Source organism: Lichenostomus cassidix, chromosome 2, assembly GCF_008360975.1.
Source record: "Lichenostomus cassidix isolate B80296 chromosome 2, HeHo_3.0, whole genome shotgun sequence".
In the NCBI taxonomy this organism is placed as follows: domain Eukaryota; kingdom Metazoa; phylum Chordata; class Aves; order Passeriformes; family Meliphagidae; genus Lichenostomus; species Lichenostomus cassidix.
The window spans coordinates 64,581,685-64,607,680 of record NC_139482.1 but is presented as its reverse complement, the minus strand read 5'-3'; the positions used below and the strand labels follow the sequence as shown (position 1 = coordinate 64,607,680).

At 41.0% G+C, this 25,996-nt stretch overlaps 1 protein-coding gene across 9 annotated transcripts in view; it reads left to right on the top strand.

Moving 5' to 3' along the window:
- HIVEP1 (HIVEP zinc finger 1) overlaps nucleotides 1-25,996 on the top strand; it is a 129,299-nt gene that overhangs the window by 76,172 nt on the left and 27,131 nt on the right. For all 9 annotated transcript variants that reach the window (XR_014849945.1, XM_085051901.1, XM_085051904.1 and 6 more), the window contains one exon: nucleotides 14,145-20,083. Coding sequence is in view for 8 of the 9 variants with exons in the window: in XM_085051901.1 (XP_084908027.1) it covers nucleotides 14,145-20,083 (5,939 nt within the window). In the remaining variant the exon portion in view is untranslated. The remainder of the gene's footprint in view (nucleotides 1-14,144; nucleotides 20,084-25,996) is intronic.

Here is a 25,996-nt window from a genome sequence, read left to right as displayed (position 1 = left end):
TTTCCCTCCCACACTTGCAGTCCCTTCAAAGCAGTGTGTTGGCATGGAGGAGAGGCAACCAAAATTAAATGCCCTTTACCTTGTCTGCCCATCTGCTGTTTTTTTAACTGGAATATTATTTTTCTAGTAAATTGAACAGCAGTGAGATTTGAGCGAGGAGGTTTGTCTTTATAAAATGTGAGCCTGAGACTTTAGTTCACAAATGTAAGTTCTGCTGCAGATTCATGGTAGACATATTTTGTATCTTCAGAGTTCTTCCTAACCCTCCCTGCTTTATCATCCCCCTTGTTAAATGAATGCATGTTGTTGACAAAATTATAGAGAGAATTTGAAATAAATTGTTATAAATATACCAGCATTCTGCTTAGATAAACAAAGAAGTACATATGTCTTACTTAAAGATTGATTCTGTTTTCATGTTGTCATGTCCCAGCTTACAGACTCTGACCAGCCCACCATCTCACCCCAAAGGAGCAGCCAGGTCCCTTCCCTCCTCTTTCCCCCTCACAGGCACTCTCATTCCTTCTTTCTGCCACTACACCTCTCTGAAAATGCAGGTGGGAGCACTGCATGCTGGTGATGTGCCCAGCTCCCTAGGCCATCATAGGATCATAAAATGGTTTGGGTTGGAAGGGTTCCTTAAAGATCATCTAGTTCCAGCCTCTCGCAACCCCCCTGCCATGGGCAGAAACACCTTTCACTAGACCAGGGTGCTCAGAGCCTCATTCAACCTGATGTTGGACACAGCCAGACAGCTGCAGTCAATACTGTGTTCTTTCACTTGAGGGAAATAAGAAGTGGAATGAGAAGGGGAGATATCCACTAAAAATCCAGAAATGTGATGCTAAACAATTTACATGTTTTGATTTACCAGCTTAGTGTGATGCCATCCTCCACAGATTTTCCCTGAATTTTTCTGGGAGGTTCACAGGCACATGAGTTCTCCAGATTCTTTGCTGCCAGGTGGTATCCATGTACTGTCATTAGTCCAAAACATTTTCTTTCCATTTTATATTTGTAGGAAACTGCCTTACTTTTTGGGCAAGGTACATAACCAAGATCCAAAGTTTCGTTTTATTCTTTTCATCTTTTCATCCTTATCTTCAGCAACCATATGGGCTAGAAACAGTCACTCTAAATGGAAGTATATCATCTTCAACAATTGCAAGTTACAGTAGTGTCGTGTTTGTTACTTAATGCTGGTGAGAAGATTAGCTTCCCTTTTTTTTTTTTTTTTTTTGTTGATGTACAGCAGACCTACCTTTTACTTCCTAAGCATTCAAAGCTACCACTCACTTACCAATGAGATTTCAGGCAATTCACTTGTGCATTTTCATGATATGTGATTTCATCAAGTGTTTTGTGGTGGTTTTGATTGGCCCAAAACATCAGTGAAGTGTTTTTAACATCTAGGAGAAATTTGGACCCCTCAGAAGCTGTTCTAGTGGGCCTAGGGAGGTGTCTGAGGGGTGGGGTGTGGCACAAAGATGGCTCCTGTGTGTCCTGAGTGAAAGTTCTGGAAGTTTTTACATCAAGTCCAGCAGAGCCAATCTCTGATGGCTCTGAAGGTGATGGACATGCTGCCGGCCAAGTTTGGGCCAATTGGAGGTGCTGGTTACGCCTCTGTGAAAACATATTTAAGAGAAATTCAAAACAAAGCAGGCGCACACTTCTTTCACTTTGTAGTTGGAGGAGGAGGAGGTGCAGGTGAAAATATGTGAGGGAGAACAGCATGGAGAGTGCCAAGGTCAGTGAAGAAGGGGGGAGAAAGAGGTGCTCCAGTGCTTCCGGCACCAGAGCTGAAACTTTCTGCTAGCTGTGGTGGAAGCTATGGGGGAGCCAGAAATTCCTCCTGCAGCCCATGGAGTCCATAAGGATGCAGAAATACACCCACAGCTCTCTCCAGAGGAGGAGGTGGATGCCTGGAAAAGACTGTGAACCAGTGGGAGTCTCATCTAAGAGTTAAAACTGCAAAAGGCCTTGACTGAGAGAGATAGGCCTTGCTCCTGGCATGGAAGCAGCCTGGCCTCAGCTCGGGAGAGTCTGCACAGCACCTTATGGACAAAAGACTCATGTTGCAGCAGAATTCGGGCGGGATGTTGCTCATGAGATTGGACCCACGCCAAAGAAGTTCTCAGAGGACTGTCTCTCGTGGGAAGGACCCCTGGCTAAGTAGAGAACCTCTTTTCCTGATTGGACTGACCAGAAGACCCCTCAACCTGCCCCCTGTCTGTGTTGCTAGTTTGCAAAGAGGGAAAAGGGGGGGGGGTGAGTGCAGAGACTGCTTCTTAAGAGGGTGGGGGTGAGAGCAGAAAACTGTCTGAAGAGAGAGAGAAACAAGTAGAGATAAAGAGTATTTGTAGTAGAAGAATTGTGGTGATGAGTAAATTTGAGAATCTGCTCTGTGGACTGAAAAGAGACCCCACACCCTGCCCCCCCCCACCTGGCTTGTGGATTGTAAAGGAGGAAAGGGGGTGAATACTATTGGTTCGTAAGAGGGAGGGGGGGAGTGAACAAAATAATGTATGAAAAGTATATTTTTGCCTTGCATTTATTCTCCAATTCTGTTAGGTAATTAAACACTTTTTGCAACTTTAAGCTTGAAGCCTGTTTGCCCTTTTTTGTGCGTCCTCCTGGCAAGGGTCCTGTCTCAAACCCACGACAGTTTGTATCTACATTTAAATATGTCAATACATCTATCTGAGAGGTACTTTATTTTAATTGTTCTCTGTGTGTCAATCTATAAGGCTTTAATTCAAGTCTGGAGTATCTTCCTAAAGTATTTACATCAGCTCAGACAGCCATGATTGGCTTAATGCAGGAACTATTCATGTCTACAGCTCATGTCATACAAGATCTCACGTTTTCATAAAGTCACATCTATTCTTAAAATCTCTGATGTTTTCACGTTGAAGGAACATTACACGCTGCCAGTAACAACAGTGACAACTTGAAAGGTCCTTTCTGTCTTCAGGCACATTCGGTGCAGGGGTTTGTGCCCACGAAGGACAGTGAGAAAACTCTCCTGACTTCCGTGGGAACAGAAATAGTCTCTGATACCATTTAACCTGATTTTTCATTGCTCTTGTGTTCACCAGTTAAGTACATTTTAATGTCCCCACTTTGCCAGTGGGGGCAAACCGATAAAAATGGAGATGTTTCCATGTTCTGTGCTCTGAGAGACAGTGTTAGAATATGGGCTTAACCCAGGGAGGTTTTCTGGCTCCTGAAAACCTCCTGCGTTGTGAGTCAATGTCTGTATCTGTTATTTCTATTTTGATTTTCTTCAGTTAGTACATTTAGTTTAGACTACTAGCAGCTGAAATCTGCTCAGTAAATCCACTGCTGGTGCTAGACGTAGCAAGAGCTGGTGTTGTTTTGACAGGCAGACAAACAGATTTACAGTTTTAAATTGAACATTTCATCCTTTGGAGCTATTATGAGAACTTTAATGGGATATTAAAGTAATAGTATTTTGACTTTTCCTGACAAGTATAGCAAATCCTCTGAGTGACAGTTCAGCAAAAGAGATTCCAACCTGCAAGTATAATTTTCAAAGGGACATTTTACAAATTAACATTATAAAACAATGGTTGGAAAAGCATCTTCCTGATAGTAAATGGAAAGTGTCTATTCCAAATCCACTGTTAAATCAGTGGCTGTGTTTTCGGACACAGTAACATTTTGAGCTTGGTCCTGCTTTAATGAATAGAAGGATTTCTTGCAACTTTATAAAATCTGAGGCCAGAGCAAGCTCATTTTTGTGGTGGGAGGATGCTGAGCTAACAAACTGGCTAATTTGAGAGCATACCTACGCACACGCGCGTAGTAAATTCAATAGGATGCTAATTTTAGCTGATGTGAGCTGGGAACAAGCCAGTTGTGGAAATGCAAGGTTTTTTACTTGTTAGCTTCCTTGTAGTCTGCCTTGCATATGAGTAATGAGCGGTTTTTTTCATACTTTCCTGATACTCCCTTAGCCCAGGGAGTTGTTAGTTTCCTTTGGTCTGCTTCTGAAGGGAAAATATAATATATAAATGGATGATGAATGATGAGTTGGATATGGTGTACCACTCTCTGGTAACTATATGCCTATGAGCTGACCTGAATGGAACCTTTCCTAGGAATCTACTTGAACGTCTGGATGTGTGAGGGGTTGAAAAGAGACATTGTGCACATCTATGGAAAAGGGCCTGTGGGGCTGCGAGAGGGACAGAGCTCTGAGTAGCTCAGAGGTCTCAGCACTGGGGACCTCCCACTGATGCTGAAGGAAACCTAGCCTCGGGGAGATCATCATTCCCACCTCCAGTACAACAGACCCAGTTTGCACAGTTTGGATATTCCTCATGTCTAGATTTCAGTCAAATGGACTTACCCTGCTTTTGTCATGTTCACAGCACCATTTATTCCCAAAAGAAAGACCAGCGGTATGGAACTTTTCCTACTCTCTTTGCCAAACCTCCTATTCCTTTCTCTGTCTTTAAATAGTAAGGTTGAGTAAGGTTTAAATAGGTGTGAGCTCTTTCCTACTCTTCATTCCTAGTGAGTTGCTACAGGCAGTATGGAAATTGCTCCATTTGATCCCTGCTTTTCAAATGGAAGATTATGTTAAAGAAATGCAGAGAATGTGACTAAGGAGCTTGTTCTGTTTGAGCATCATTATGTGCAAGGATGGTTTAGTTAACATCTTGTTCCTTTCATTTCTGTTTTTCCTCCCCAGACTCATGTTTGGGTATTTTGTATTCAGTGTCTCACTCATCTGACCATGTAACAGTTGCTCTCTGCTGAAAACCCTTAAGCTGGCTGCTGTTTCATGAGTCTATCATTCTGTTTTCATGGCCTTTCTTTGGTGGTGTTAGAGATGGAAGTTGTTCTAATGATTCATTAGCCAAATCCTAACTTTCCAGTAACAACTGCACATCTTTAAATTACAAACAGGTACTTTAGTTGTGAAACTGTTGACAACATTGCCTGACACTCAAGGAAAATTTCCAGATGTCACTGAGCTATTTTAGTTAATTTCTGGCAATGTACTTTCTTTAACTATTTATATTTAAGCAGCTTTTATTTTTACATGGATAACTATGCGGAACTGGTGTCTGCTTTGGCTTTGACTGGGAGCTCATTTATTTGTTTTTTGAGAGGCATCCTGTCTTTTTGCTTGTCTTTCGAGTGCCCAGCAAGAAAGAGCTTCTCAGGCTCAGATTGCTGGTGATGTGAGTTATCATAACATTGTCTCTCCACTTACTCGTAGTCAATGTGCTTTATCTTAACAGCACTTAAGCTGTGATTACTTTTCTTAGATTAGTATGAAGGGTTCTGGGGAGATAGCAATACAGAGTTTTTAAGGGATTATAATGCAGAGCCAGTACATGAATGCCATAGGGCTACTTAATATGGTAAATATTTCTAATCTTTTTCCAGCATGTTTAAAATGCTGTAGTATATGCCCTTGCTGAATACATTGCTATTTTGTGTGTGTAGTTAGGAATTAACCATAGGCTGTGTGGTCAGTGTCTGCTGGTTTTGCATTGCCTTTCCTCTGTCTTTCGACCTTGAGTCCTGTGAAACTTCACAGTGGTTTAGCTTCTGCTGCTTTCTTACACCATAATGGTAGGAAATCTCGATGTGTATCAAATGTTGTGTTTCATTTAACGTGTTTCGTGCTGGGCAGGAAATTAATTCTTTTTGGGGAAAAAAATCCTATTTCACTTTGGTCAGAGAATTTCAAATGTGCTGAAGTTGCATTTGATTCCTGTTTGCATATGGACATTGGAATTTCTCAGTTGAGGCGCTCGTGTTACCTTGGTCATCAGATGTTTATTGCTGTTTGATCTTCATGGTCTTCCTCATCAAGCATGCTGATTTTATGACTGAAAATCTGCTGGTTGTTATTTTCTTCACTCAAGTCAAGATGCTAGATGTACAGAATGAGACCAAACTGTTCTAAAGAAGATATTTCTTGGTCTTGTTAGCATAGGGCAGTTATGTCCTTTACACCTCATCAGAAGTCAAGGTTGTCTTGATGTGAGTAGCCATGACTTGAAAAGGTGCCGCCAGGAAGACAGCCCCAGACTGCAGCTTATTATTTACTCTTTACCTGTCCCAAGGCCAAATAAGAGTTGGCAGGCTCTCACATCTAGAGATGAAACTGTATCATGGGAGAGCTACCTGATAAGTCCAAGCCCTGCGCCTGGGGGCGAAGGTGTCTCCCTTTCCTTATGCTAAAATGTTGTTGCACAGTTTATAAAGCTAATGAGCTCTGCCCTCGCAATGGCGCCCTGGTATTTCACCATGTGTGAGCACTAGCCCAGAGGACACCTTTGGGGCTGCAACCTTTAAACCTGTCAGTTGCTATATTTCACTTACAAGGTTATGTGTGTTCCTGTTTCTTTTATGGTTTAAATTAATGACTGGATCATATCTGTAGCTGTTCACTGTCAGTCCAGAGCATTATTCTCCCCTTTCAGCTTTATTGTAACTTTGCAACTCAAACACTGGTGAGGGAGGTGCTGAGATGTGGTGGCTGAGGAGCCCCTTGCTCACTGCCACACCAGCTCCTGTCTCCCTCACACTAGTCTGAAGTACAGGCAGGCCTATTATTTCAGGGAAACATTACTCAAAGGCAAGAAATACTTCTTGCTTTCCCCAGTGTTACCTTCATAGTGACAATTGACTGCTGTTAGTATAGAATTAATGGAAATAGTAGGTTGTGTAGTTTAAACGTTACTATTTGTACTATACCTTATTAAATAATATTTGCCAACTCTTAACTATTGGTTACTTTTGGTAGCCAACAATATGAGTATTTCTTGCAATGTCTTTAGTTGAAAACCCCAAAATTCCATATGAGAACAGTGTTGTTATATTACGTTGGTTTTGTTGGGATACCTGTTAATTTTGCATTAGTAAGATGAAATGTGAACAGTATTTATTGGTGGGATTTGCTTCATGATGGAAGTCACAAATGGGAAAAAGCATTAAATAGAAAAGCAGGATTCCTGGGGATGCAGTTCCTGGTGTAGCAAGAGAATGTGTTATTGGTGTGTTTTCTGATTGTGATGACTTAATAAGATGACGATCTGTGGAAGCATGCAAACAGTGTCTTGAACGTGAGCAAAGGTACTTTGCACACATTCAGCTTTATTTATTCCGGTCTCATAACAATGGAAATCGATGAAAGATGTGATAACTATGATAAAATGGCTTGTATTACAGAGCTGGGGACAAGGGGACACTGTTTCCCACAGTATTGCTGTATCCAGGTGAGGTTGGTGAGGTCTGGCTAGGTGGACAACCACAGGAGTAGTTCAACAGGTGCAAATGCAAAGCTCTGCACCCAGGCAGGAGGAGCCCCATCTGACATCCAGGGAGCAACTCCTGGGGGTGTGGCAGGCAGCAAGCTGGGCACCCAGCAGCAGCATGCCTGGCTGCAGGGGAGACCACAGCATCCTGGGCTGTGTGGATGAAAGCATGACCAGCTCAAGGGAAGGAATTACCTGCCTCTACTAGGCAATCCTTAGATCACTTTTAGATACTTCAGTTATGCCACCACTGCCGCCCTCAGTGCAAGAGGACCATCAGAAATCTGGAGTGAGTTCAGTGTTGAGGCACAACCATCAGGGCTGGAGCATTTGTCTTCTGAGGAGACGATGAGGGACCAGGACTTTCAGGCTTGAGAAAAGGTGGTTTTGGAGGCAATTATCATGGAGTCAGATTCTCACAGTGGAGAATGGTGAGAGGATGAGTGGCAATAGGAACAAGTTGAAACAAGAGTGGTGCAGACTGGCCTGTTCCCAGAAGGACAGTCAAGCAGTAGAAGATGTTTCTCACAGAGGCCTTGTAGACTCTCTTGTTGGAAGCTTACAAGACTTTACAGTTCAAAGCCCTAAGGACTCAGAGCTGATCCCATAGCTGTCCCTGATTTGAGCAGCAGGCTAGACTAGAGATTTTTTGAAGTCCCTTCCCACCTGAATTATCTCATCATGGTATGAATTTTCAATTTGGAAAATTTACTCAATTTACTCAAACTTACCTGGCAGACGTATTGGATGTGATTACTTGGTGTACATAGCAATATAAATTTTTCTCTACAATTACTTTTAATATATGAACTTAAGAAACACTGATTTTATGGGCTTGCTAGGGTATGATGGTAGGGAGCATTAAAATTTAATTTGACTTTATAGAAATATACGTTGTCATTGAAGTTAGTGGCACTACTCAAATGGGTGCAGGTACCACGTACTAACACAGATGCACCTTTCCTGAAGCTTGTGCTAGTAGGACATTTGGTATTTTGCTTAATAATGAGAAATTATGCTGATAAAATAATCATTCCAGTACAAAAATCTGGTGTGAAATGACCCTTAAAAGAGGATTGGGGAATCTCTGCCCGACTGGCAGTCCAGTACCTTTGATGGGTCACATATCAAGTCAGAGCTTAGTATTATCTGTTGGAAACACCAAGAAAAACAATCGTGTGCTTACAGGCAATATGAAATCCGGAAGCCATGCTCACATTATCCATGCCCTACAGAATCATCTGCTCTCTGCTGGTATGAACAGAAGGACAAACGTTGGTGCAGATGAACACTTGATCCATTCCCTGTCATACTGCTTCAGCCTTTGAATGTTAAAGCTCCTCCCTACTTTTCTTTTCAACTAATCCATGCCAAAATGTGCTTTACCTACAGATCAAGTGTTTTTAAGGGTCTGCTCTAGATATGTTTGGACTAGTGTTCTCAGTAATAAAAGTATGTAAACATGCATTAATCCTGCTGACAGGGGTTTTCAAATACCACTGCTGACTTGGAGTGCCCTAAGTTCTTTGACTGGCCTTCTGACCTCTGAAGCAGGGAGTGACCACCCGCTGGCCTTTTCAAGAAGTCTGAAATTAAGCACCTGAAATAAGACTGTTAAAATTATTGTTGATTGGCTTTGAAATCCTATTCTATTTGTACTTAAAATTAAGCATGGTGCTTGCGTTAATGTTATTCAAATCTTTGTGCTGACTTTTTGGTTTTGAATGTTTTCACAGTTGTATGGGTTGATTATGTAATCAAAGTTTTGTTGTTTGGGAAAAAAATGTAATTTTAGGAAAAATATTTATGGCTGTACTTACCCTGTAGGAAGCCGTATGAAGCGAAAAAGGTACTTTATTAAAAAATCAACATTTAGTTGTTCCTTGCTGCACTTAATGTGAGTTCTGGTGGCCTTATATTTGCCAGCAAGACTTATTTTTTTATTTAATAATGATATTCTTTACTTATTCATGGAAACAGACCCAGTGAGGTGATTCATGAGTGCTTTTGATAATTTTGATGAAATCAGAACTAAAGAGTATATAAAGCTTAGCTTAAATCAGACTAACATCCTTAGTAATAGTCTCTCTTTTGGGAATCCTTCATCTTAGGATCAACAGCATTATCAGGTGTCAGGGTAACCTCTTAACCATACGTTTAAGACATCACTTAGTTAGTTGAACACTTTCAGGAGAAACTTGGTCTTACCTGCAGTGCCCTGGGAGCCAAAGTACAGATTAGGAGCTAAAGATCAGACACTTGGATTTGAAAGTGTGGTCTTTGTATGGGAGCTATGATGTTTTAAATTCTGCAACATAAAGTGAGTGCATTAAATGAAAATTATGCTGCTCATTGGACTGAAGGGATAGATACTAGTTGCTTGCTCCATGTTCACAGGGTGGCACCGAGGGAGAAGGAAGTGGTGCCCTTCCTTGGTTCCCTCTTACTCTCTTCCTTTTCTTTAAGTGCAAGCCTGTAACTCTATTAGAAGGGAGAGAAAGAGAGTGGGTGTTATAATAACATGTAGGCTTTGAGACAGGCAGTTCTGGAAGTTACTTAAACAAAACCATTGAGATCATTTTGTCAAGACACTGTCTAGTTCATCTGTAAATGCTTTGGAAGAAAAAAATCAGATCACTTATAACTTCTCTTATTTGCTGCATGCGTTACTCTGCAGATTGCTATCTACACCATCACACCTGTGTTCTTTTGTTCTATCTCCTGTGCATAGAGCAAAGTGCATTGGAGAAATTGTAGGTGAACAAAGTCATGTTTAGAAACATCAGCGTTTTCTTGTCATGTTTTGAGTGCAGAATTCATGCTGAAGCAGAGAAATTAAGTGGAGAATCTTGAGAGCAGGCAGCACAAACCCAACCAGGCAAAGCACAAAAGAGATGCTCTGATGTCCCTGGGATGTGAAAAGCAAGTTACTGAGCACAGTGGCATTGTCCCCTGTTCTCCTGGTCTGGGTAACTTACTCCCATTTGATGAAATACAGCTTATGAGAATGATTCTTTTTAGACATCTGATTGAGATGACAGCCATTCTCAACAATACCACTTCACAACCAGAGGAAAAGGGGAGTTACCACTGAATGAGAATGTCTGGGCGATTGCAGAGGGAGTCAGCAGAGCACATGGAGTAGCAGAGAAAGAAAGAAAAGCAGATCAACTTCATATTTTTTTCCACATGAGGATGTTTTTATGTTCTTCTTGTTCAGTGTCAATTTGTGGATGTGGGTGCACAGACGGCCCTGGAAAGTCATGACAGTCCTGACAGTTGCAAGGCAGAGAGTGTTAAGCATTTGGGGACTGATGATTTCTGCCAGTTTTGTTGATGCTTCTGGAAATATTGATGCAGTTGACCTTTGTGCAAGCATGTAGCTGTAGATTAAGAATCGTGTGGTGGAATATCTTCAACATAAACTGGGAATACAAAGCAAAGACTTATACAGAAAGAATGACAAGCTAAAAATAAGTGAAGTAAAGTTGTTGGTAGTTCCTTTTTTCCTCTGGATATTCCAGAAATTTGGTTGTTAGCAAGTAGTAGGTGAATATTTCTATTAAGAATAATAATAAGGATTTCTAAATTATCCAGTTGTGGGGTAGAACACAAGACATAAACAATTTATAAGCCATGTAAAGCCATTGTCAAGAAAGTACATTTTACAAGATTTTAGAGACAGGTACACGGAAGCAATTCTGTGACTCCATCTCTGGGATCACAAGACATGCACAGGTAGAAATACAAATAAGAAATTAGTTTTTGTGATTTCTGTAGATTGGAATTTTGTTGGTATAGAAGCAGTACAATTAGTGATTGTGAAGACTGAAAAAAAATACTATTTTCATATGTAATGCAGTCCACAACTTGCCTTCCTGTATTCTTTTTTTTTTCTTTTCAACTGCCCAAACAATTTTTATGCTTTGGCATATGTTGAACAGCATTTTAAGAAAGTAAAGCAGTGAAGAGATTATGGAAAATCTGATCTTGTTATTCAAAGTGAATTAATCTTTTTAGTTGCTTTATTGATAGATTAGATATACATTTTTACTTTAGACTTTCGTAAGCCACATTGTATCTTTCAGCTATGTTGGTTTCCAGTTCACCAGTACAGTGCAGGTTGAGTATCCTTGTTCTTTGGCATTGTATGATTGAAACCCAGAAACAGTAGTTTTGAATATTCTGAGGCATCAGGATGCACCAGATCATTTGATTGTTCAATTGCTGCAGTATGAAACACCTTAGGTTTTTTTTGGTTTTGTGTATGTTTGCCTGGATGTTTGCAATTCCTGGCACTCTTACCTTCCCAGCTGTGTAATCTGCCCAGCTCATCCTGTAGCTCTCTGGTACAAACACCAGCAGTATGATCAGTGTGGAGGCGTGACTGTGACAGCATAAAAGCTACAGTGTGTGCATAAAAGGAACCAAATCACTTATGCTCAATTAAAGTGGCTGTGTTTCAAAGAGATCACCAAACCATGGCTAAAAGCACACTTATATATAATTACCTTGTTATTGTATCTTTGGTTCGTGTAAAACTGGTTTTTGTTGTTATTGAAGAAAAAACAGTTGCAGTAGACTATGAACTGTAAAGAATTCACGATTAATAATATCAACGATAACTTATTAGTGTAAGTCACGGTTTAATTGTAAAGCAATGGAAAGTACAAAGCTTTGAAAATGTTAAATCTAGGCTAATAGGAATAGGTTTTGATGATACAGCAATAAATCCAAAGTTCATTTAAAGGTTAAGTGAACAATTACTGCAGAAATTTCTTTCTGGATGCCCAAGAGGAGCACAAAGTTAACAGAACTAGGATTTGGAGCCAGTAGTTCTGGCAAGGAATTCAAGCATCTCTTTCATGGGACTGCTGAATGTGACAAAACAGGCTCGTACTCTTCATAGGTAAGCGTTCTCTAGTAGGGCTGGGAGAGGAATAGGTCAGGTTCTGCAGAGCTTCCACATTTGCAATGAATTATGTGTGCTGTGGTTTCACCCCAGCCAGCAGCCAAGACTCCATAATTCCCATTAGCCACTGTGAAGAAAGTTGACTCTACCCCAGCCAAAACCAGCCCACTGTGTGATGTGTAGTCTTTAATCTTTCACTTTGCAGGGTAATCTGAATATCCATGCAGCCTAACTGAATATATGTGTATAATAAAGTTGGCATCGAGGCAGAAATTGCATTTTGAAATTCCAAGTATCTGGCATTAGCACACATCCCATTTGGGTTGTGCTCTGGCATGGAGAAAACATAACATCTTTGCTTTTTTTTCCCCTACTGGTCACTTTGCATTCCCTTCTGCTAGACAAGCTTTAGGCATTGCCTGGATTTCCTCTACACAGAGCAGGAATTTCACTCTGGATTCATCAACTATAGTATCTCTTGTCAGATGCACACAATGTGTTGACTCTCACCACCATATGGAAGCCAGCTGGCGTTTCTGCAAGAGGACAGTCCTTGTGCCACTCTAAGGGGCCAGAGGGTTCATGGATACTGGGAAGTCTGAGCTTTCTCCACTTGCCTCTTTGTGAAGATGACTATGAGAATTTAATCCCTTTATACATTATCTTAAGGCTGTTCTGTACCTAGAAGTATACATAAACCTCTGTTCCTGAGTTACTCATGCTGGGAAAACTGCATGGGGTTACTCAGTGCTACTTCCCAAAATGTGTCGGAACCTTCCCAGAGCCATCAGCCCTCCAACCACACCAGATTCCTCCTTTGCTTTTAATACTGGCAATCAGACAAGTAGGGTTTCCACTAACAGCCTGATGAAGGAATTGTTAGAGCTTAAAAAAATGAATTTACGTCCATTTAATATTAGCTTCCTCTGTATGACTGGTGATGCTAGCTGCGGCAGTGGCTATGACTGCATCTGTGGTAGGATAGAAAAGAAAAAAATTAGCTGATAGATTATCATACATTCGAGGTAGCCAAAGGTGTGTAACTTGGGTATGCATTAAAAAAAAAGCTTCTGTGTATCAACACTGAAATTCAGTCTATATGTGGTTTTTGTTATAGAGGGAATTGGACTGTCTACAAGTACACGTACTTGCTCCAAAATTATTCTGCTGAATAATGCTCCAATTCGTTTGCTATTCTCTATCCCCTGAAACTCTGCATGCATATCTGCTTAAAATCGGCAACAAGTGTAGCTAGTAATGAAATAATTCAAATTTAGTTTATTTTGTTTCGTGATGCACAAATAGAAAGTAATTTAAGTGTGACTGATTTTATTCATCCACAGTAGTTGCTCATCTGAAATGCTATTGAAGTTCAGTAATTGGAGCTCTGAAATACAGTATTTGACAGATGGTGTGGGTGGTTGTGCCATTTCCATGATAAATCTACTTACAAATATAACCATGAGGAAGTTGTGTTCATTCCTTGACTATGGGAACATATAGATGGAAAAAGTGACAAACATGACATATGTGTCTTGGTTCTTCATTCTCCTCCTATAATGATTTGAATTCTTAAGCTAGTGCAAGAGATAGGCTTCTTTTACTTATCTGAAAAGGAGTTGCTAAAATATTCCTTCAGTAGCCTTCCTTTTGTTACATTTCCTTTGAAGCTTTTCCTACAGTGAATTACTTTTGTGATGTCTTCAAGCATCAGTTAGAAAGCATTGCTCATTTTAGATGAAAACAAAATAGATCTTCCCTAAGATGTATTTACTGTTAAAAGGAAGTATTGGAGGCTGGAGAGACAGACAGTCCTGTTGCCCCAGGGCTTACTGTTGAAACTTGGAGATGGTAAAATGGTATAAATAAAAAATATACTGCATTATCCAGTTTGAATATTCTTTTTTTTTCTCTTTATGTTTTAACAGAAATCACCGATGCTGGTACTAGAGGAACCCAAGATACAATTAAGGGTGTGAAAAGAAAAAAGATTGTGTCTGAAAACCATCTTAAAAAAATACCAAAATCGCCTTTGAGAAGCCCTGCTGAGGCCAAGGTTAAGCAAAATGTAGATCCTTCGCCGCTAAAAGCTCTTCCGGATGCCTCTGAACATGCCATGGCACAGGATCACCTGCCCGTGCAAAATGGAAATCAATGTACCAAACAAAACGGGGGAGCACTTAGTGGTGAGATAAGTGTTGAAACAACCAAATCTGAGACTTCAATGAAGGCAAAACTTTCACTGACACATCAGTCCTTAGATTTATGTAAACAAGCGGGGGATACTAATGCAAACCAACTGAACTCAGCAGAGAGGAAGCCTCCCTCAAACTCCTCCTCAAGTAATACAAAGACTGACAGTAATGAATGTATTAATTTTGTTGATTGCAGTACGTCGTCCCCATGTACGCGTACTGCATTCGATGTCTTATTAAAAGCTATGGAGCCTGAACTGAACACCTTAGCACAAGAGTGCCCCCCTTATGGGATGCAAATAGAGAAACTGAGACCAAATAAAACTGTAAGCACCTCTTCTAGTCTCACATCCAATACAATAAGTGTCCAAAATCAGTCTGCTTTGTCACAGCAGGAGTTTGCAGCTGGACCTCACTATTACCCGTGTACATTGAACAATGTGCATGTAGCAGCAACAGCCAAGACTGGACAAGCACAAGGCCAATCAGTTTCTCATTCACAAGACCTTATTACTAAAACCAGTCAACAAAATCACCAGGTTGTTATGTGTCCAAGTTTAACTAGGTCGCTGGTGCAACAGCAGAGTCAAGAAAACCCCAAGCTCCAGCAGATCTACAGCATAGCAGTAACTTCATCTGTCGTTCACACCTCATCTTCCACTGTAACTCAGGTTTTTTCTCAAAACCCATTAGTAGCTAGTTCATCTTCACCATTGTCAATTAACACATCAAGTTCAACACACTTGTCTATAGGTCCCATGTATAATTCAGCCCAGATAGCATCAGTTGTAAACCATGGTGTAGAACAAATATGTAACCTCTTGAAAGACCAGAAGCCTAAAAAGCTAGGGAAATATGTCTGTGAGTATTGCAATCGGGCCTGTGCCAAGCCCAGTGTTCTCCAAAAGCACATCCGATCCCATACTGGAGAGCGACCGTATCCTTGTGTGACGTGTGGATTTTCATTTAAAACCAAAAGTAATCTCTACAAGCACAAAAAATCTCATGCACATGCTATCAAACTTGGACTTGTCCTACAGCCAGATTCAGGTGGCCTCTTCTTATCTCATGACTCAGACAAAGCACTTAGTATTCATTCAGATGTGGAAGAAAGCGGTGAAAGTGAAGATGAAGGCACTGCAGATGAAAGACAAGATGATCAAGAACTGGAACCCGCACAGTTAGTGAAAGTCATTTCAAGTGCAGAAACATTGCAGAAAGGAAGCCCTGTTCCTTTAAGCAACCCAGACTGTGTACCAGGTGACTCTTCATTACATGATTCAGAGCCTCAAGTAAGGGCAGCTTTACCAAAAGTAGTAGTTCATCCTGTAAATGTTTCTCCATTGAGGGCCGATAGCCCAAAAGTGACAGAGCCAGCACCCGAGCTTGCTGCAGCACAGAGAAAAGGAGATTCTAAAGTGACAACTCTTCAGTCAAATTTAACACATATAGTCTCATTCAAGGAGAATGACATAAAGCAGCATCAGAAAGCAGAAGGAGGCCTGTTAGAGGAACAGCCAGGATCTACAGGAGGACCAGTGCATGCTCAGCTCCAGAGACAACAGGCAACTGATGGTTCTCAAGATCAGCAAGGAAAGTGTCTTCTGAGCCCTAGAAGTTTAGGTAGTACTGACTCTGGTTATTTCTCTCGTTCCGAAAGTGCCGATCAAACAATGAGCCCTCCAGCTCCTTTCGTAAGGGGATTGTTGACCTCTGAGAAAGATCCAAATAAAAACCTGCCCTGTGTGCCACGAGCAAGTGGCATGGTAGCATCAGTGGTACAAACTGTTTGTGCTGAAAAAAATTTGATTCTCTCTGGCCAAATGCGACCTCCCTTGGCAACAAAAACTCTTGAGGAGCGTATCTCAAAGTTAATTTCTGATAATGAAGCTGTTGTGGATGACAAACAGTTAGATAGTGTGAAACCAAGAAGAACATCTCTTTCGAGAAGAGGAAGCATAGATTCACCAAAATCCTACATATTTAAGGATTCTTTCCAGTTTGATTTAAAGCCCATGGGAAGAAGAACTAGCTCAAGTTCTGATATACCAAAGTCTCCTTTCACACCTACTGAGAAATCAAAGCAAGTTTTTCTTCTTTCTGTACCATCCCTTGACTGTTTACCTATAACACGAAGTAATTCCATGCCTACCACCAGTTACTCAGCAGTACCTCCTAATGTAATACCTCCCTCTCATCCCCTTCGAGGAAGCCAGTCATTTGATGATAAAATTGGCTCTTTATATGATGATGTTTTTGTGTCGGGACCTGCTACTCCGCTGAACCAAGGAGGACATCCTCGGACCCTGGTTAGACAGGCAGCAATAGAAGACTCTTCTACTGGTGAAAGCCAAGGTCTTGGACCGGTGCGATCTGTAGAAGAAAATTATCTGGGGTGTAATATATCAAATGAGTCACTGTTGCAAAGGAGCAAATCCCTGGCACAGGGATCAAATTTGGAAAAAACAAAGAAGTCCCCTCAGGTGCGAGGAACAATGTTTGAATGTGAAACCTGCAGAAACAGGTATAGAAAACTGGAAAATTTTGAAAACCACAAGAAATTTTACTGTTCAGAGTTGCATGGACCTAAAACTAAAGCAGCAGTCCGGGAGCCTGAGCACAAAACTGCTCCAAGCAGTACACAGCCTCAAATTCTACACTACAGAGTCACTACTTCAACTGGTGTCTGGGAGCAGACACCCCAGATAAGGAAAAGAAGGAAAATGAAAAGTGTTGGTGATGATGACGACCCACAGCAAAATGATACGAGCTTACCATCAAAGAGCACAGAAGGCCAAAGCAAGCCAGCAAATTCTTCTAGTCTGTCCAAACACAGTGCAACAACAGTGGTAGGATCACAACAACCAAGCAAACTTCTGCTTCAGAGTTCCCAAATTCAGCTTGTGGCTCGTGGCACAGATCAGACTACTGAGCCAAAGATGGCTCCACTCATTGAAAATCAGGCAAGTTCAGCTGTGCAAGAAAAGGTGGAGTTTAAAAGACAAGGGACTGGTATTTCAGTAATACAGCACACCAATTCGCTGAGCAGAAATAGCTCATTTGAGAAATCAGAGTCATTTGAAAGAGCATCTCCAGTTTCTTCTCAGGAACCCAACAAGGCTGCAAAGCACCGCTCTTTGAATACAGTTGTAATCCAAGAAGACAGACATTCTCATCTGAGCACTTCCCAGCGTCACCAGCCCATGTCTTCAGAACCACCTAGAGGGGAGGTTCAGGGAAGTCAATTAGTTTCTAATGAGAGAAGTGCACCTCTTCAGCCGTCAAGACTTGTTCGCCAGCATAACATCCAGGTTCCTGAAATACTGGTCACAGAAGAACCAGACAGAGACCAAGAAAACCAATGCAGCGACCCAGAAAAGACAGAAAGGTTTAACTGGCCACAGCGCAGTGAAACACTGTCAAAATTGCCAACAGAAAAGCTTCCACCGAAGAAAAAGAGAATTCGTTTGGCTGAAATGGAACATTCATCTGCAGAATCAAGTGTTGACTCTACACTTTCTAGAAGCCTAAGTCGGGAAAGTAGCTTGTCTCATGCCTCCAGTTTCTCAACTTCACTTGATAAAGATGAGACTTTGAAGGCTGAGAACCCTTCCAAAGCAGAGCCTACTAGTAAGTCGTCAGAATTCCTCATGATTCCCGCTGGCTCACATGCACTAGCAGTGCCAGGACCTCATTACCGGGAAATGAGACGTGCTGCCTCAGAGCAGATCAGCTGCACACAGCCCTCGATGGAGGTTGTGGACTACAGGAGTAAGTCTTTTGACTGTGGAAGCATGTCCCCATCAAAACCTGCCCCACTTGTAGAGGTAGCTACTTCAAAATTGTCATCTGCAAATGGAGCTGCTGGACACGTGCCTCTGCTAGAAAGGAGGAGGGGGCCATTTGTAAGACAAATATCTTTAAATATTGCTCCAGAAAATCAACAGCCTCAAGCAAAATCGATTTCTTCATTGCAGACAGCTCATGCCACAGACGTGCCCGCAGTGCCATTGCACGGGCTGCAGACCTCTGGCAAATCCTCCGTGGAGTTTCCTTCAAGTTCTCAGCATTCACAGACAAACTCCAGGCCTCATACAGCGATTCAAAATTGTAATCCTGTTAGCCTATCTTCAGCTCAGCAGCCTCTAGATCACATGTTGAATAATCAAGGACAGCTATCTTTGACTCATCAGCCTTCCCAGCCATCTAATAAAACATCAGCCCAAGGGGAGCAAGCAAGCACGAACTCCCTTTCTTGTCATCCTGATGAAAAAAAGGACTGTTTTGCTCCAAAGTATCAACTTCAAGTTAAAACATTGCATATAGGTCAGCCATACTCTTCTAAATTGCTAAAAAATACTTTAGCAACTCAGACTGGTCCAAGTCAAGTTGGGGTGGACCAGAATGCGTCCTCCTTTGAAGTGCAGACAAAACTCTCTGACATGTCCAATCCATACTCTGTGCCTCCTCTAAAGCAAATTGTTCCTAATAACTGCAGTAGTCAGATACCGCAGATTCCTCCATTTGTGGTTCCCGTCCGTATTCAGAGCAGTATGCCATCCTATGGCTTCGCAACTGTTACACCCCTGCCTCACATTATAGTGACCCAGGATCAGGGAAATCAGTCTGTCTGCAAAACAAATGTTGTGACAGTGCCAATGCTTGAAGGCAAAACTCAGCTGCCAAAATCCCACAAAGATCATCAGAGGACTTTGCCAAATTCATTTGAATTTGAAAATTCAGCACCAGAAAGTGGAACCAGAAACTCACCTTTGTTAAGCTCTTCAAATATTCAGAAAGTGCCAGTTAGCGGACTCTTCCCTCAACCAGAAGTTACAGCTTCAAGTAAACGAATGCTTTCCCCAGCAAACAGTTTAGATATTGCCATGGAAAAACAGCAAAAACGTGTTAAAGATGAGAGTGGAGCTGCTTGTATGACAGATGCTAGACCATTGCATTCCCTGAATGTTAGATCTAATGACCCTACTAGTAAGCAGAAGAAACCAGTTTTGGTAAGACAGGTTTGCACCACAGAGCCTCTTGAAAATCACCTCTTGGAACCTGATGTTGTTACACAGCATGAAAAAAGCAGCAAGGCCAGTACTTCAGATCTGCCTGAGCATCATTCATCTGACACTGGGATTTCAGAAACCCAGAAGAAGTCAACAGAATCTGAAGACCTTAACTGTTCCACATCACCAGTGTTTGTAGTTAGGAAACCTTCTGAATTGTCTCCAGTGAATAGCCAGAGTTCTCTTCTCAAGGCTGTGAGTAGCAGCCAAGAAAGAAGGTCCCCAAGTAACAGCAATGAGAGCAACCACATCAGCAGCCCAGGCCAAGCAAAGCCTGTAGCGACACTGGCTGTGATGAATGCAGAAATACAGAGGTTGTCATTTCCAAGCCTCAAGACCACAACGAATTTTACCTGGTGTTACCTCATGAAGAGAAAACCATTGCATCTGCTGCAAAATGATCAAAAAATCTCCGCCTATTCTACATGGACCATTAGTCCCAACAACCCCAATCCACTTGGTTTGTCAACAAAGGTAGCTCTCTCCCTCCTCAATTCCAAACAAAAAGTTGAAAAACCACTGTACACTCTGGCAAGAACTACGCACCCCAGATCTGATGTATTGGTCTATTCAAGCAAGTGGAAGAACAGCTTAACCAAGGTACTTAAGCTATGTTTGATGTTTACTGATCATTTACAGAGGATTTGCTTTGGAAATCATGCTGCTTCTTATTTTAGAGAATGTAATATGCCTGACACATACCGTATATGTGCTTATTTATTCTAATTATGCTGGATTGAACTGCTAAAATTATCTTAAGTAATTCAATTAAGAAACCTGTTCATAAGGATTTATCATTTTTTAATGGAAATTAATTTCTGGGTTTAAATCCGTATATTGAGTGTTTATTGTGGCAGGAATGTGTTTGGCTGATTTTTTGTCTTGCAAAGGGTTGAACAAAATAAGTCTGATACAAATATTTTTTAAAAAAACTTCTAACCTTAATTAATTCAAAATCATAATTGCATGTTTTGCCTTAAAAGTCAGCAGGTATTCTCTGCTACAAAAGAGTGCTCAGCGTGAACAGGTGTCCATGGATACACTATGAAAACAGTTTTCACCATCACTGATCATCTAATTGTGAGAGGAACAGTATAATATTTCCTTTTCGCCCACCTAGGTTATTCAGTGGTGTGAAATAATGACAAAAATAGTGAGATTTAAAACAAAGTTGCCACTGCCACAAAACCACTGACAACTTCTTGGATTGATATGGCTCCAAAGATAACACTAAATCTTGTGCCGAGGAATATAATCCAGGCAAAGGTTGTGACCCACGTAAAAAACCACATCATTCCAGAGCCCAGAGCGGCAGAGCAAAGTGGTGTCTTGTTATTTCCTTAGCTGTCTTGAGGCTGCAAAGCTGTGGTTAAGATTTTATTTACTGTACAGTTTTGTTATGGGCAGGACCAAAACTGTGCTGGTTTGGACTGAATTTGATGTTCCTTGGTGATTGAACCACCTCTGGGCCTGGGTTAAGTGGCTCTTTGCCCTGCATTATGGCACCAGGTGTCTGTGCCTCTTTCATGGACCCACTACTGGATTTTGCCCTCCCATCTACTGAAGTTGTAAAGCTCTCGCTAGCGTGCAGCATGGTCTTGTGCCTTTCCTTCCTCTGTGCTGCACACACAGTGTCTTTGGTGCCAAACACACTGGAGATGGCAAAAATGGGGCATTAGCCATAGACCTGCCTTTCTCCATGATCCTTCAGGGCATAGAAATGGTTTGGCAAGGGGGTAAAAGCAACCATAACTTGTTCCACTCCTGCAGTCTGCCATCAGCAAAATGTCCTGGACTTTGGGACTCGGGGTCCTTAGGCCAGCAGTCACTGTAGGGGAGATGTGCCACAGCCTTGGGAAAAGACCCCTATTTGTGTGGGTGTTGAGAGACAGAAACTGCTGCTGTCAGAAGGCACCCTGGAATGTGTCTGTGTCTACTAAATGTTTTGCTAAGATACAGCATTGTCAGTGGGGAGAAAAGCAATAAGAAGAGAAATTGTGTGATAGGAAGCAGTAGTTTCAGAATTACAGGGTGAGTTGTGAAGGTATGCTGAAACCCTTAAGGCAGAAAGGGCAGTGGAGTTAAACCTGATCCTCCTGAAATCAGTGGGAGACTTGCTAACATTTATATTGGAGTTCAAAATTTCATCCGTAATGTGTCGTGCAGAAAATGCATACAGACTGCTGACTTTGTGTCAGTGCTGTAGTAGAATTGAATTGTTGGTTCCACGTTAGCATGCTCCCCTGGTTTAAACTCTTGCTACCCTTTTTTTTTCAGCCTGCTTCCACATACATTTTATGAGATGTTGCACTTAAATAGTTCTAAATTTAAAAAAAGAAGAAAAAGGAAACAAATGTTTAGCTCTTTTCATTATATGTCGTTGCGCGAGTCTTTTTAAGGCAAACTCACATCAGTGGTGTCATTGAGTCATGTTTAGTTTATTTTTAAAGAACAGTCTATCAGAAGAAATTCTCTGATAGCAGTGCTGTTGCATGCCTCTTGAAAAACAGATTTTGTCTACAAACAAATTCTGTTTAGAATACAAATAATGGATAATAATATTTTGAAAAAAATATTTTGACAGCACCCTTTTAAAATACTCCAGGAGTGCATAAATGCTGTAATAGGCAGCTGTCAGGTACATTTACAGTGCTTTTGCCACAAAAGAAACACAATTACTAATCTTTCTTCAGTCTTTCTTGCTGACATTTTGAATGAAGCACATGAGCATGATGGAAATGAAGAGTTCTTAAGCTCTGCTTGGGCTGATTTACAGGCTTTGCTCAGAACCATTACTAAGGAAGAAAGTGCTGCAAAAATGCACCAATTAAAGTTTAATTGGCACCTTAGATTGTATGAGCAAGGTGTACCATGGCAGAAGTTAAAAATTTCAAAGACCTGATAGGTTCTTCCACCTAACACCTCCAGAGTTTGTCTGCTTTCCCTTCTAATGATTTCAGCAGCAGGATTTCAGCTGCTTTACAGAATGATGCTGCTGCTGGCTGCTGTTTACAATATACATCTGTGTTACCAGTCTCCATTTAGACCTGGTAATGGAATAGCTGATGCCAACTCAGAAACTTCCTCACAGAAGCCAGGTTTAAAAAACAACAAAACCTGAAATTCCTTGGTCAGCTTAGAGTTCCAGTAATTCCACTGGACTTTTTTTTTTTTGAGACTGAGGATGGAAAACACTGGAGATCATTTTGGAGTTAATATTCCATTAAAAAGAACAAACAACGAAAAAAAAAGAACCAGCACAAACAAAGCCAACGAAGAAAATAGCAAATAATTCTAAAAAAAAGTGGTTGATTTCCTGCTTAAAAGCTTGTCAGGGTCCTGGGTTCCTTGGGGAACCACGGTTTAGATTGCAGGTCTCAGGGGTTGTGTTTGCTCAAGTGGATTGCACATCTTAACCCTGACCTGAGAGAGCACTTTACATGCTACTACAATCCAATTTACAAATAATAATAAAAATGCAGTACTGTTATGTCTCACGTCCTCTCTCGCAGCCATAGCCCTTTCCAGACTCGTTTGGCCTATTCTGCTCGTGGGGCTATAACTGCTGATCTTCTCACCAAGATAAAGCCACTTGCTGAACTGTTCTGGGATTGCCCCCAGAACTAAACCATGTTTACAGACATCTCGTGCTGCTGCATAACCACTACTAATCACTGTCACAAAAAAAGGCAGTTCTTTCAACAATAGGTGCTATGGGGAATGAAGATACATGTGAACAAAATGCAAACAAAAAGGAACCCTGGGACTTTGTTTGCTCTTCACAATTCACTGCTCAGAGGCAATAGGTGAAGTTGCCACGTTCCAGTGGTTCAGAAAACAAACCACAAAATGTTATTGTGAAAGAAGCTCCTGGAATGAGTGCAGCATGTTAAAATGTAACAGGAGGTTTCACCTGCATGGAAAAGACTTATTTTATCTCCCTGCTCTTTTTATTTTATTGTTCCATTTATTATCATTTTTCACCAGTTTTCCTCACTTGAACTCACTGGTGTTGTATCAGTTCTTTCTCAAGCCTCCCCATTGATCTTGGCTCTTCTCCCTAAAGTGAATCAGTAGTGTGTGCAGTATTCCAGGACGATGATTTTTGAGCAAGGACAGGCTGAAGAATGGAAAGTTTATCCTAACTGTGGAAAGCTTTCCTTTATTGGATGGTGTGCTACAGCAGTTCAGCTCACCACTGGAAAGTAGTTAAATGCAGAAGATTTTTATGTGTAAACTAGTAAAAGTTTAAAGATATTAAAAACATTTTCCCCAAGTGGCTGTGTGCCAGTGGGAAAAATGTTTAATGAATATTCTAATCTGAAATTTATAACTTTGATGATTCAGGCTGCAAGCATGTTTTTTTTCCAAAGGATATTGTAAAGTACCAGAAGTATCTGTTGAACTCTGGTCTCTGGGCAGCCCTAAGACCATTTTTTTTCAGTTTTATACCAGTAATTGAGGACAGTGGAGTTAAATTGGAGCAAAATGAGTAAAGTAGAAATGAATCATGGTCCTTGTCTCTGTGGGAGTAGAGAGACAAGACTGTGTTACAAGGCAGAAGTAATCATAGAGAGGAACATTTTACAGCACTGCTGTTTTCCTGCCCTTTCCACCAGTTCATGTGGGGCTTATGGACATTTCAGGTGAGGTACATTAATGGATTTCTACACAAGAAACCTGTACTCCTTAGAGACTGGTTAATCTTTAGAATGTGCAGAGGGCCCAAGTCATCTTCATCATCAATTTGAAATTTTTCAGAAAAAGCTAAACAGACTGCTTTTTCATTGTTAGTAAGCATTTTTGTCAATTTCTGTGACAGAAATTCAGTGTTTCTGTTACTCTGATATCAGCATTTTGCATGTCCAAGACACTGAAACAGTTTCCTAAAGTAGCAAATAACCAGTAAACTAAAGTACAGCAGAGGAGGTAAATAATTTTAACACCTAAGTTGGGCTGTCTTATATCTGTACATAAACACATATGTTTAAAAAAAATAATGGGTAGTGGGAGCATCAGAGGTATTTGGTTTTGTGGTAGTTTTTGCATTCTTAGTGCTTTTGTGAATGTACAACTTATAACAGTTTCATCTTAGTTTGGATAACAATGTGGGTCTAATACTTCTGGAATCTTTCATTTTCCATTGTCTTTTCACTACTGAAAATAAAATCTAGGAAAAAAAAATGGTATGTAGGATTGAACGATCAGGCACTTAAAGATTGCATTATTTCAGCTGCTGGGAATATTTATGTGCTTTTGGTTTATTGTGTGTATTCTCTATTTTCCAGGGCTCTCTTCCTGTTAAACTACAAATGTCACCTTGTTACTCTTTGTTTGCAGTGGAAACAAAAGCAGTTCCTGTGCCATGTAGTGTGTAGGAACTGCAGAAAAGCTGAGTTGCAATTAGTGAAGCAGGCTTCACTTCTGATATTTCTCATCCAGAACATCATCTCCTTTTACCTTGTATGAGTGCTGTTAAAACATGCAGGGTGAAATTTCTTTCTTCCTACACACAGGCAGAGTTGTCATGTGTGCTTTGGTAGAACTGCTCAGACATTGGAAAATGCAGCCCAGTGAATCCAGAGGGCTGCATGAGGGCTTATGGATTGGGGTAGTGCTTGTTCATGTGCACATTCCTAGGGCTTTCAAATTGAATAGGAATATGGTTTTCCTCTGCTCTGTGTTAATTCCTGATCATGTGGGAATTAGAAGTGAAGGTGGTATCTGAGGCTGCATGAAGGACAATGGGCAAGGACCGAGTTGCCAGAATGATGTCACCCTTCAATGTATGTAACAACCAGCATAACTGATCAGTCATTTTAAGCCAGGCAGTGAAGTCATTCCCACTGCCAAGAATTCACAAGCTTACAGCATTAAATTTTATAATGAGTGAAAAACATAAGGCCAGACTTTTTTTTCTGTCATCATTTTATTCACTTATCAATATGAGCAAATGAGGTAAATGTGCCAGCTATGTGGGTAGAACAGTTTATAAATATAACAGTAATAATTGCTGGCTAATTGGATCATTCCTTCATTGTTGCCTATTTTATAAATATCCTAGACTTGGAAGAAATATATTTTAATTGGCAAATGTTGGGGGAGCTCATCCTCCTTAAAACAAACAAAAAACCAAATTTCCTGACTAATAATCAGGAAAAATGAAGAAATATAATCTTGTTCCGCTAGACAACTGTATGTTTTTTCTTGTAATTTGGTCTGGCAGTAGGAATTTAAGTGTGGAGTCTTTCTTTGGGAGGGTTCTGGAACCCCTGTTAATAACCTCACCAAATTGGGAAGAGTCAGTCTCCAGAGCAAAACAGCTGTAGTTTTTGAGAACTATTAGCACTGAGAAATGTTACCTGTTGATAACCTCCTTAGGTACATCCCTTCTTCCAACCCTTCTCCTCTGCTGTGCCTGGGAAGGCAGCTCCTGCCAGCCATGAGGTGCTGCTGTGTCGTGGGTCGGCAGACAGATTGGTCCAGCTGCTGCTGTTCAGGAAACATTTTGGT